At 43.2% G+C, this 13,603-nt stretch overlaps 1 protein-coding gene across 1 annotated transcript in view; it reads left to right on the top strand.

Moving 5' to 3' along the window:
- opn8a (opsin 8, group member a) overlaps nt 1-13,603 on the top strand; it is a gene marked incomplete at both ends in the record, with an annotated part of 60,341 nt that overhangs the window by 34,693 nt on the left and 12,045 nt on the right. The window contains one exon of the mRNA XM_084151038.1: nt 10,131-10,424. Coding sequence (XP_084007164.1) covers nt 10,131-10,424 — 294 coding nt within the window. The remainder of the gene's footprint in view (nt 1-10,130; nt 10,425-13,603) is intronic.

Below are 13,603 nucleotides of genomic sequence, written 5' to 3'. Positions count from 1 at the left end.
AACTAAAGAGTAGCCATTTTCTGTTCTGCTTCCTTTTACAACTCGGTGAAAGAACGCAACACGCAACTCTCCCGTGCTGGTCCAGCCAGCCTTCCAGAAGCTTTGCCTTCACACAGCCTGTCAGCCCGCTCTGTGGTGTCCGCACAGTACTAAATCCAGTTGCTTAAACACTCCAAACAGCCTACCCGACCGCTCGGAGGCGTCCGCATGGTCCTAAAGCACACCATTGCCGCGATTTGTATCACATTCCAATGATAAAACTGTGGGGGACAAAAAGGCCATTTCAGAATGTGGCGGGGACGTGTCCCCCCCGTCCCCAGTGAAAGTTACGCCCTGCCATAATCCATTGGATGATTTGTCAAATTTGACTTATTTTTTAGCTAGTCTGCATTAAAAAAACACATGACCATTTTTAAATAGCAAAATTGCTTGATATGATTGCATTTTAAAACCCTGCTCCACCCGTCGCCCCAAGATGATTGGTTTTGACCACTAAGGTTTTAGATAAATTAGTTATCAAATCAAATCAAATGTTATTTGCCACATGCACCGAATACAGTGAAATGCTTACTTACAAGCCCTTAACCAACAAAAAATTTTAAGAAAAAAAAGTGTTAAGTAAAAAATAAAAAATAACTAATAATTAAAGAGCAGCAGTAAAATAAAATAACAGCAGGGAGGCTATATACATTGGGTACCGGTACAGAGTCAATGTGCGGGGGCACCGGTTAGTCGAGGTAATTGAGATAGTATGTACATGTGGGTAGAGTTAAAGTGACTACGTATAGATAATAAACAGATTAGCAGCAGCATAAAAGAGGGGGTGGGGTGGGGTGCGAGGGACAATGCAAATAGTCCGGGTAGCCATGATGAGCTTTTCAGGAGTCTTGGGGCTTGGGGGTAGAAGCTGTTAAGAAGCCTTTGGACCTAGACTTGGCGCTCCGGTACTGCTTGCCGTGCGGTATCAGAGAGAACAGTCTATGACTATGGTGGCTGGAGTCTTTGACAACTTTTAGGGCCTTCCTCTGACACCGCCTGGTATAGAGGTCCTGGATGGCAGGAAGCTTGGCCCCCAGTGATGTACTGGGCCACACGCACTACCCTCTGTAGTTCCTTGCGGTCGGAGGCCGAGCAGTTGCCATACCATGCGGTGACGCAAACAGTCAGGATGTTCTCGATGGTGCAGCTGTAGACATTTTTGAGGATCTGAGGACCCATGCCAAATCTTTTCAGTCTCTTAGGGGGGAATAGGCTTTGTCATGCCCTCTTCACAACTGTCTTGGTGTGTTTGGACCATGATAATTGGTTGGTGATGTGGACACCAAGGAACTTGAAGCTCTCAACCTGTTCCACTACAGCCCTGTTGATGAGAATGGGGGCGTGCTCAGTCCTCTTTTATTTCCTGTAGTCCACAATCATCTCCTTTGTCTTGACCACGTTGAGGGAGAGGTTGTTATCCTGGCACCACACGGCCAGGTCTCTGACCTCCTCCCTATAGGCTGTCTCATCGTTGTCGGTGATCAGGCCTACCACTGTTGTGTCGTCGGCAAACTTAATGATGGTGTTGGAGTCGTGCCTGGCCATGCAGTCATGGGTGAACAGGGAGTACAGGATGGGACTGAGCACGCACCCCTGAGGGGCCCCCGTGTTGAGGATCAGCGTGGCAGATGTGTTGTTACCTACCCTTACCACCTGGGGGGCGGCCCGTCAAGAAGTCCAGGATCCAGTTGCAGATGGAAGTGTTTAGTCCCAGGGTTCTTAGCTTAGTGATGAGCTTTGAGGGCACTATGGTGTTGAACGCTGAGCTGTAGTCAATGAATATCATTCTCACGTAGGTTTTCCTCTTGTCCAGGTGGGAAAGGGCAGTGTGGAGTACAATAGAGATTGCATCATCTGTGGATCTGTTGGGGCGGTATGCAAATTGGAGTGGGTCTAGGGTTTCTGGGATAATGATAATGGACCAGCCTTTCAAAGCACTTCATGGCTACAGATGTGAGTGCTACGGGTCGGTAGTCATTTAGGCAGGTTATCTTAGTGTTCTTGGGCACAGGGACTATGGTGGTCTGCTTGAAACATATTGGTATTACAGACTCAGTCAGGGACATGTAGAAAATGTCAGTGAAGACACTTGCCAGTTGGTCAGCGCATGCTCGGAGTACACGTCCTGGTAATCCGTCTGGCCCTGCGGCCTTGTGAATGTTGACCTGCTTAAAAGTCTTACTCACATCGGCTACAGAAAGCATGATCACATAGTCATTGTTGTGGAAAATAACCACTATACTTTATTACAAATAAGGTCTTACAGAGTTGTTGCATCAAGAAATGACTTTATTCAAGTTTCAACAAAGCCGATACCAGTCTGCAGAGTGGCACCCCGTTCTCTCTCTCTCACGTCACATTATATACCATCATCCCCAACTCTTCTAGCTCTAAAACCCTCCCTCTTCAGTTTCCCGCTCTTTATCACTCCACGCCCACTTCCTTTGTCTCTGAGGGCAGCTAAACTCGACTTTTATTATGCACATAATACTCCAACCAATCACTCACTCCCCTGTCTTGCACATACACTCATGTTTAGTTTAAACATGACAAGGCCCTAACATACACAAACCTCACCCCATCATGCTGTAATCAATCAAGAAGATACCAAGGAGACAAAGGTCTAGCCCAAACTCCATTCAACCCTGGTGCTGCTCCCTTCATGGTGTTTGGAGAGAGAGACAAAAGGCCAAAAGCTAGTTTCAGTCTCTCGTCGGATAAGACAACCATGGATCTAAGTAAGCAAGCAATTTGACCCTAGGGCAGATTTCCTCTCTACTCCCCCCACCACACATTGAAATGCCCCAATTAAATTCCTGGCCCAGTAACAAATAATTCTAACTCAATGTTCGTGATTAACCCAGTTCTATCTCCTAATTCATTAAAAAATACACATCATCATCCAGAACAGCTGATGCTCTCATGCATGCTTCAGAGTCACTGGTGCTTCCTGCTTTAGTTTTTGATTATAAGCAGGAATCAGGAGGATAGAATTATGGTCAGATTTGCCAAATGGAGGGCGAGGGAGAGCCTTGTAAGCGTCCCTGTGAGTGGAGTAAAGGTGGTCTCTAGTTTTTTTTCCTCTGGTTGCAAATTTAACATGCTGGTAGAAATGAGGTAGAATGGATTTAAGTTTCCCTGCTTTAAAGTCCCTGACTACTAGGAGTGCTGCCTCTGGATGAGTGTTTTCCTGTTTGCTTATGGCCTTATACAGTTCATTGAGTGCAATCTTAGTGCCAGCATCGGTTTGTGGTGGTGGACAGACAGCTACGAAAAATATAGAAGAAAACTCTCTTGGTAAATAGTGTGGTCTACAACTTATCATGAGATACTCTACCTCAGTCTAGCAAAACCTCAAGACTTCCTTAGTATTAGATTTTATGCACCAGCTGTTGTTTACAAATATACACAGACCGCCACCCCTTGTCTTACCGGAGTCAGCCATTCTATCCTGCCTATGTAGCGTATATCCCGCCAGCTGTATGTTATCCATGTCGTCGTTCAGCCACGACTCTGTGAAACATAAGATATTACCATTTTTAATGTCCCGTTGGTAGGATATCCTAGATCTTAGGTCATCCATTTTGTTTTCAAATGATTGTACGTTGGCTAATAGGATTGATGGAAGAGGCAGATTACTCGCTCGCCGTCAGATCCTTACAAGGCTCCCCGACCTACGTCCACGATATCTCTGTCTCTTTCTCATGCGAATGACGGGGATTTGGGCCTTATCCAGAAGCTCTTTTTGGTCATAAGAGATGGTGGCAGAAACATTATGTTCAGAATAAATTACAAATAACGCGAAAAAACACACATAATAGCACAATTGGTTAGAGGGCTGTAAAACGGCAGCCATCTCCTTCGGCATCATCTTTTTGCATGGCCCGGTGCCCCGGGTGAGCAGGGTTTGCTCATTTTCGACCAATCCATTGATCCTAAAGTGAAATCTGCACCCACCCGGGGCACCGGGCCATGCATAACAAACTCACCCGTTGCTTCAATAGTTAAACTATCCATATTACCGGAGCTTATATTCTTTCTATATTATTATTCTATTGGTGTATTCGCGGCTGCAATTTAAATAATGCATAAATATATAGGTAGCTAGATTGCTGAAATGATAACAGAGAGAACAAAGAATATATGCATTGGTGTCAATAGGAGATCCACCCTGTTAGACCGAAACTGACTATTTTCTTCGACGGTAAACGGCCTGAGCGAACTATTTTCATTTATCCACCATCTTTGATGTAGCCAAACATGATGTATATTGTTGAGCTCAGTCGCAACTCGCAAACTTTACAGGTGTTTCTGATTAATAAACAATGCCATGCTGGTGGGTGGTACCATTCAAATAAAACCCAGCCCTGAAACGAAACGTAGGCAAAAGATAATTTACACTTAACTTCATAGGAAAAGACACGTCATTGGCATGAATTTGCACGAAGCGGGCAGTTCGGTTTTGTCACTTCAAGCGCAAATATATAAAACGTTGAATAAGACGATGACTTATTGACTTACATCGTTATGCAACATCATGGGTAAGCTCTGGGCATCTTCTATCAGCTCTAAAAAGTTTTGGTGCGATAAAATGCAGTCCATTATAAAAATTACCCAGACCCAGTACCATTTAGCACTCTGCTAGTTCTTAAAGTGTGCAACCTACGGGAGAACACGGTTTCCCCACCCCCAACTCAAGCGCGCTAACCACAACCCCATCAGAGTTCATCTCCTTGAGGGAGTTCATAACACACTTATGAAGACTACTATGCTGAAAAGCCAGGATGTGTCTTTTAATTTCCATGCCAAAATGCCTGAGGAGCACAGTGGTCATTAGTAAACATGGCGTTTTCACAGCATACTAACCTGCAGTGTGCACTATGACCTGGCAACATTCCATGTAAGACAGTGACAATGCAAACCACGGGGGAACCGCGATGAGGAATGTTAGGGCTCGACCCCCTTGCAGGTCCAGGGCTGGGGGACCATTTCTCTGGGCTAAAGATCATAGGCTGCTTTTACACAGGCAGCCCAATTTTGATCTTTTGCCCAATTATTTGTCAAAAGAGCTGATCTGATTGGACAAAAGACCAATTGTTGGGAAGAAAATACCAGAATTGGGTTGCCTGCGTAAACGCAGACAAATGTTGTGCGCATGCAACCAATACACATTCTCTATCATAACAACCTACAGGGTTGACCCGTGTGATACACTGTCTTACCCCCATTACTCACCACCATGCCTCACCCCAATGCCCAAAAGGAACATACACAAGGAGAGCTAGTAGAAGTGCCATCACTAGAAATATTGATTTGACAAAGGTCACTTTGATGGAAACAGTTTTTTTGCCACCATACATCTGAAATGTACATTAACCGACTATGTGTGCGGAGGCTCTGTTCCTCACTTCAGTCAATGAAATACTTCCAGCACCTTGACAGACAGATTTCTTCAGGACTAGGCCTATAAGCATGCAACAACCCTTCACTCACTCACTCACTCACTCACTCACAGACAGAGAGAGAAAGAGAGAGAGAGAGAGAGAGAGAGAGAGAGAGAGAGAGAGAGAGAGAGAGAGAGAGAGAGAGAGAGAGAGAGAGAGAGAGAGAGAGAGAGAGAGAGAGAGAGAGAGAGAGAGAGAGAGAGAGAGAGAGAGAGAGAGAGAGAGAGAGACACCCAACACTACTTTGTTTTAAAGATGGAATCTTCAGTAGGGGAAACAGTGCCACTGTCCACCCCATGGCCGTTGTTATTGTTTTTGTTTTGTTGACAAAGTGGAGTTGAAGGAGCTTTGTGGAACATGTTCTGTCGTGCGTCCAATTATGTCAGAAGAAAAAAATAAGTGTTGTTTGTAGTAACTTTGTTGTTGTAATAACACAGGCCCACCCACTGGGGAGCCAGGCCCTGCCAGGCCCATCCAGTCATATTGAGCAACATGGGTCACATTATGCCTGCTGAAAACCAAACAGTAAGAACCTTATGCCAAAGGTCAAGCATGGTGGTGCTAGTGTGATAGTTTGGGGATGTTTTGCTGCCTCAGGACCTGGACGACTTGCCTTAATAGAAGGAATCATGAATTCTGTTCTGTATCAGAGAATTCTACAGGAGAAGCGCAGCTGGGTCCTGCAGCAAGAAAATTATCCAAAATACACAATCAAGTCTCCATGAAAATGGCTAAAAAGCAACACATTTGAAGTTTTGGAATAGCCTAGTCAAAGTCCAGACCTAATCCCAATTGAGATGTTGTAGCAGGACTTGAAACGAGCAGTTCATGCTTGAAAACCCACTAATGTCGCTGAATTAAAGCAGTTTTGCATGGAAGAGTGGGCCAAAATTCCTCTACAGTGAAGTGAGAGACTGATCAACAACTACAGGAAGTGTTTGGTTGAAGTCAACCAGTTATTGAGTGTAAGGGGGCAATTACTTTTTCACACTGGGGCATTGGGTGTTGCATAACTTTGTTTATGAAATAAATATGTACTTGTTGTGTTATTTGTTCACTCAGGTTCCCTTTATCTAATATTAGGTTTTGGTTGAAGATCTGATAACATTCAGTATCAGAAATATGCAAAAGTAGAGAAAATGAGAAAGGGGGCAAATACTTTTTCACAGCACCGTACCTGTAGGTCATCTTCCATGTCTCAAATACTAATCATAATTATTTCCTTAAACACTATTATATTGGGTTATTGAATAGGATTACTTGTCATTTTAGCTGATGAACAATGTTTTTCCACTAAAGGGATGTTAAACTCAAATTAATCCTAATCCCATGTTATTTCTCCGAACCCATTTTATAATTGATTATATAACAACTACCTGGAGAACAAAAGCACAGTCATATCTTATAGTTCTATTCAAAGAGAACTGTGTATCTGCTATAGCCTACCTACACTACCAGTCAAACGTTTGGACACACCTACTCATTCAAGGGTTTTTCTTTATTTTCACTATTTTCTACATTGTAGAATAATAGTGAAGACATCAAAACTATACAATAACACATATGGAATCATGTAGTAACCAAAAAAGTGTTAAACAAAATCAGAATATGTTTTACATTTTAGATTCTTCAAAGTAGCCATCCTTTGCCTTGATGACAGCTTTGCGTAATAGAGAGATATACAGTACATTCGGAAAGTATTCAGACCCCTTGACTTTTTTCCACATTTTGTTACGTTACAGCCTTATTCTAAAATGGATTAAATAGTCCCCCCCTCCATCAATCTACACACAATACACCATAATGACAAAGCAAAAACATAAGTATTCAGACCCTTTACTCTGTACTTTGTTGAAGCACCTTTGGCAGCGATAACAGCCTTGAGTCTTCTTGGGTATGACGCTACAAGCTTGGCACACCTGTATATGGGGAGTTTCTACCATTCTTCTCTGCAGATCCTCTCAAGCTCTGTCAGGTTGGATGGGGAGCGTCGCTGCATAGTTATTTTCAGGTCTCTCCAGAGATGTTTCATCGGTTTCAAGTCCCGGCTCTGGCTGGGCCACTCAAGGACATTCAGAGACTTGTCCTGTTGGAAGGTGAACCTTCGCCCCAGTCTGAGGTCCTGAGTGCACTTGAGCAGGTTTTCATCAAGGATCTCTCTGTACTTTGCTCCGTTCATCTTTCCCTCGATCCTGACTAGTCTCCCAGTCCCTGCCGCTGAAAAACATCCCCACAGAAGGATGCTGCCACCACCATGCTTCACCGTAAGGATGCCAGGTTTGGCATTCAGGCCAAAGCATTCAATTTTGGTTTCATCAGACCAGAGAATCTTGTTTCTCATTGTCTGAGCGTCCTTTAGGTGCCTTCTGGCAAACTCCAAGTGGGCTGTCATGTGCCTTTTACTGAGGAGTGGCTTCCGTCTGGCCACTCTACCATAAAGGCCTGATTGGTGGAGTGTTTGTCCTTCTGGAAGGTTCTCCTATCTCCACAGAGGAACTCTGGAGTTCTGTCAGAGTGATCATTGGGTTCTTGGTCACCTCCCTGACCAAGGTCCTTGTCCCCTGATTGCTCAGTTTGGCCGGGTGGCCAGCTCGAGAAAGAGTCTTGATGGTTCCACACTTTCCATTTAAGAATGCTGGAGGCCACTGTGTTCTTGGGGACCTTCAATGCTGCAGAAATGTTTTGGTACCCTTCCCCAGATCTGTGCCTCGACATAGTCTTGTTTCGGAGCTCTACAAACCAATTCCTTTGACCTCATGGCTTGGCTTGCTCTGACATGCACTGTCAACTGTGGGACATTATATAGACAGGTGTGTGCCTTTCCAAATCATGTCCAATCAATTGAATTTACCACAGGTGGACTCCAGTCAAGTTGTAGAAACATCTCAAGGATGAACAATGGAAACAGGATGCACCTGAGCTCAATTTCGAGTCTCATAGCAAAGTGTCTGAATACTTATGTAAATAAGGTATTTCTGTTTTTTCTTTTGAATACATTTTCACAAATTTCTAAAAACCTATTTTCGCTTTGTCATTATGGGGTGTTGTGTGTAGATTGATGAGATTATTATTATTACATTTTTTCATTTTAGAATAAGGCTGTAACGTAACAAAATGTGGAAAAGTCAAGGGGTCTGACTACTTTCCGAATGCACTGTATGTGATCGTATATAAATGTAAGCAAGGTTTGAAATGATTATGTTTTAGTCAAATATTTGTTGGGCTATTTGCAGTCTACAAATGATTAGGAATTATGTTCCGGCAACCTGACCATCCACTCAAGAAAAAATCGTCCCGTGGCTGAATCTATTTGATGATCCCTGCACTAGATTATCGCCAGCTGATGTCTCGTTAAACCATTAATACACGCTAAATTCACCCGCACAGCTGATCTCAATTGCAACCATTATTGGTCACCTCATTACCGTTCCCGAAAATATGATATCGGTGTTACCTTAGTCCTGCTTGCAACCAACGTTTTTCAAGATATGTTCGCCCTCTGGTTGGTATTGTCATCGGATCAACTTAGTCCTTTTTGAAAAGACTAAGGGTGATTTATCTATTTGACAAGCACAATATAAATAAAGTATTTCCTAGTTTACCATGGCAAATCTACCGTCAATTTACCCGACACTCTGTATGAATGGAAACTAATTTTGGTGTTGCCAGCCTACTGTTATTATTTATGATTAAACTCATTTTTGACAGTTGATTAATAGCCTTAGGTTTGCTAGATAATATATTCTGTAGATCAAAAAATCATGGGCTGTGTTGTTTACATGTTTTGGGGGTTTTAAAATCAGAGTCGCTCTCTTTCATGCGCCATTGCGCTCCATTCCGTAGGCTACCTCACTACTCAATTTCATCTAGTCTTTAAGCATGATATTATAGGCCTATATGTGCAATTAGTTTTGATAGGCTATAGTAGGCTATAGTTTAGGTGTGGCCTACTGTACGGCTGCATTTCGAATACACTTCTTTCTTGTATGTTGTAGTGGAGACCAATATCTATCTTGTGTTATTAAGATATATAAAACAATGTTTGTTGATGTGAATGGATGCATTTCAGATACAATTTTGTACATTTGAATGTTGCAATAATAGGACTTATATTCCTACAGTAGCAGTAGGACATTTATTAACATTCTGTCTGTTGCTTTTAGCGTTCGAGCGAGCGAGAGAGGGAGGATGTTTTTGATAGCTGGCACTGCTCTGAATGACTTGACTGCTCCGCATGGAGAGAAAGGGAACTGCAGGTTTTCAGTGAACATATCTAAATCACAAGGCTCATTTGAATTTCCTGATGCGGAGGATAAAAACATGAATGACAAAATAGTGATCAAATAAACATCCGACATCTGTACCATGACAAATACTGCAAATATGGATTCATAGGATCCACTCACCCGTGTGATGCTGCTATTGTCTACTCTGGGACGCCACTATCTGGCCATGCTAGAGAGGACAGAACAGCAGCACTTTCTATTCTACTTCTGCCCCCTCTTCCCCTTCTCTCTCTTTCTTCCAGCTTGATTGGTTAATTGATTGCTAGATTAGTTTACTAATCCTTGCTCTCCCAACTTTCTTGATTGATTCATTGATTGACTGACTGACTTATTTAATGCTCTCTTTCGTTCTCCCATCCAGCGGTGCTGTCAGTCCTGGGTAATGCTGCGGTCCTGCTGACCTCAGCACTGCGGCCGACTCACCTCAAGGCCCCGGAGCTACTGACAGTCAACCTGGCTGTAACAGACATTGGCATGGCTCTCAGCATGTACCCCCTGTCCATCGCCTCACTCTTCAACCACACCTGGCTCGGAGGGGACACCTCCTGCCTCTACTATGGCCTGATGGGGATGATCTTCAGCACGGCCAGCATCATGACCCTGGCTGTCATGGGTCTGGTACGATACCTGGTGACAGGAAACCCACCCAAAACAGGTATGGTGGTGAGTCCCTCAATTGAGCACAGTTTTCCTTTTTTATGCAAGCTGGGTTGAAGAAGTGCCTGTAGTGTTTGCCCCCAAAGATGATAATGTCCATGTTTTAGTTCAGTTCATTTGAAGAAGAAGAAGAAGAAGAAGAAGAAGAAGAAGAAGAAGAAGAAGAAGAAGAAGAAGAAGAAGAAGAAGAAGAACCCCCAGAGACACATTTTTGATTGATAAAATATTATGTTTGGCTAGCAGGTTCACTCCACACCCCTGGTTTCCATGTAGGTCTAAATCAAACATTACTAAACCCAGAAAGCACTTCTGTCCTTGAGGACCGAGGCTCTAAGCCCCTGATTTAGGATCCGCAGGCTTTCTTTTCACTTTTTTATATATTATATTTTATACCCCAGGACCTTTATACCAGGCAGTGTCTGAGAAAGGCCCAGAAAATGATTTGCCTAGTCACTTTACCCATACATTTATGTACATATCTCCCTCAATTACCATGTATCCCTTCACATTGATATGGTATTTGTACTCCTTGTATGTAACTTCATTCTTGTGTGTTTTATTTTCCAGGTGTTTATTTCTTCTTGTCATATTTAACTCTGCATCACTGTAATGTCTACACCTGTTGTATTCGGTGCATGTGACAAATATACAGTACCAGTCAAAAGTTTGGACACACCTACTCATTCAAGTGTTTTTCTTTATTTTTTACTATTTTCTACATTGTAGAATATAAGTGACGACATCAAAACGATGAAATAACACATAAGTAATCATGTAGTAACCAAAAATGTGTTAAACAGATCAAAATATATTTTATATTTGAGATTCTTCAAATAGCCACCCTTTGCCTTGATGACAGCTTTAAACACTCTTGGCATTCTCTCAACCAGCTTCACCTGGAATCCTTTTCCAACAGTCTTGAAGGAGTTCCCACATATGCTTAGCAATTGTTGGCTGCTTTTCCTTCACTCTGCTGTCCGACTCATCGCAAACCATCTCAATTGGGTTGAGGTCGGGGAATTGTGGAGGCCAGGTCATCTGATGCAGCACTCCATCACTCTCCTTCTTGGTAAAATAGCCCTTACACAGCCTGGAGGTGTGTTGGGTCATTGTCCTGTTGAAAAACAAATGATAGTCCTGCTAATCCCAAACCAGATGGGATGGCTTATCGCTGCAGAATGCTGTGGTAACCATGTTGGTTAAGTGTGCCTTGAATTCTAAATAAATCACAGACCGTGTCACCAGCAAAGCACCCGCACACCATAACACCTCCTCCTCCATGCTTTACGGTGGGAACTACACATACGGAGATCATCCGTTCACCCACACCATGTGATATGATGTTTTTATGGTATAATGATGTCATGCCATAGTGTTGTGAGGACAGAGGAAGAGTTAAGAGATGAGTGGTTTGGGGCCATGAAGTCTACATTCCATTATGTCAAGGTAGATTAGTGATGGTTAGGGTAGTGTGAGTGATGGACAGGATGTAGTGACCTGAGGGCAAAGGGTAATAACAACAGAGACAGGGAGGCCTATGATGGTTTCCAGATGTATGTGAAAGGAATGAGAACCAAAGGCTATATAAGATAGAGAGTCTTCTTTGTTAACTTAGTTCAACTGACGAAGGGCAAAGCCATGTCCGTTTGTTAGATGAACCCACGAGCTCGTGATTCAATAAATACTTAGTATGAAATCTCCACAAAGTGTCTAAGTATATCCTTGCATCCTTGATTATTTGATACCTGAGAAACTCATCATAACACCATGTCTCACAAAGACACGGCGGTTGGAACCCAAAATCTCCAATTTGGACTCCAGACCAAAGGACAATTTTCCAACGGTCTAATGTCCATTGCTTGTGTTTCTTGGCCCAAGCATGTCTCTTCTTCTTATTGGTGTCCTTTAGTAGTGGTTTCTTTGCAGCAATTCGACCATTAAGGTCTGGTTCACACAGTCCCCTCTGAACAGTTGATGTTGAGATGTGTCTGTGACTTGAACTCTGTGAAGCATTTATTTGGGCTGCAATTTCTGAGGCTGGTAACTCTAATGAACTTATCCTCTGCAGCAGAGGTAACTCTGGGTCTTCCATTCCTGTGGTGGTCCTCATGAGAGCCAGTTTCATCATAGCGCTTGATGGTTTTTGCGACTGCACTTGAAGAAACTTACATGGAGTTTCTCTTTGCTTACTTGAGCTGTTCATGCCATAATATCGACTTGGTGTTTTACCAAATAGGGCTATCTTCTGTATACCCCCCCTACCTTGTCACAACACAAGAAGGAAAGAAATTCCACAAATTAACTTTAAAGAAGGCACACCTGTTAATTGAAATGCATTCCAGGTGACTACCTCATAAAGCTGGTTGAGAGAATGCCAAGAGTGTGCAAAGCTGTCATCAAGGCAAAGGGTGGCTATTTGAAGAATCTCAAATATAACATATATTTTGATTTGTTTAACACTTTTTTTGGTTACTACATGATTCCATATGTGTTATTTCATAGTTTTGATGTCTTCACTATTATTACTTTCATGCTAAAACAGGAAAGGGCCTTCCCCAAACTGTTGCCACAAATTTGGAAGCACAGAATCGTCTAGAATGTCATTGTATGCTGTAGCATTCAGATTTCCCTTCACTGGAACTAAGGGACCTAGCCCGAACCATGAAAAACAGCCCGAGACCATTATTCCTCCTCCACCAAAATGTACAGTTGGCACTAAGCATTAGGGCAAGTAGCGTTCTCCTGCCATTCGCCAAACCCAAATTCGGACTGCCAGATGGTGAAGCAAGCTTCACACCACTCCAGGCGACTCTTGGCATTGCGCATGGTGATCTTAGGCTTGTGTGTGGCTGCTCGGCCATGGAAACCCATTTCATGAAGCTCCCGATGAACAGTTATTGTGGTTGCTTCCAGAGGTATTTTGGAACTCGGTAGTGAGTGTTGCAACCAAGGACAGACGATTTTTACGCGCTACGCGCTTTAGCACTCAGCGGTCCCGTTCTGTGAACTTGTGTGGTCTACCACTTCGCGGCTGAGCCGTTGTTGATCCTAGACATTTCCACTTCACAATAACAGCACTTACAGTTGACCGGGGCAGCTTTAGCAGGGCATTAATTTGACGAACTGATATGGAGAACAACAAAAACAAGCAAAAATGGCCCCAGGTTAATTCACCTC

Source organism: Coregonus lavaretus (assembly GCF_964263955.1).
Source record: "Coregonus lavaretus genome assembly, chromosome: 33".
NCBI classification, from domain to species: Eukaryota; Metazoa; Chordata; class Actinopteri; order Salmoniformes; family Salmonidae; genus Coregonus; species Coregonus lavaretus.
Note: the sequence above shows the minus strand (reverse complement) of the source record. Positions and strands in the feature narration are given on the sequence as shown.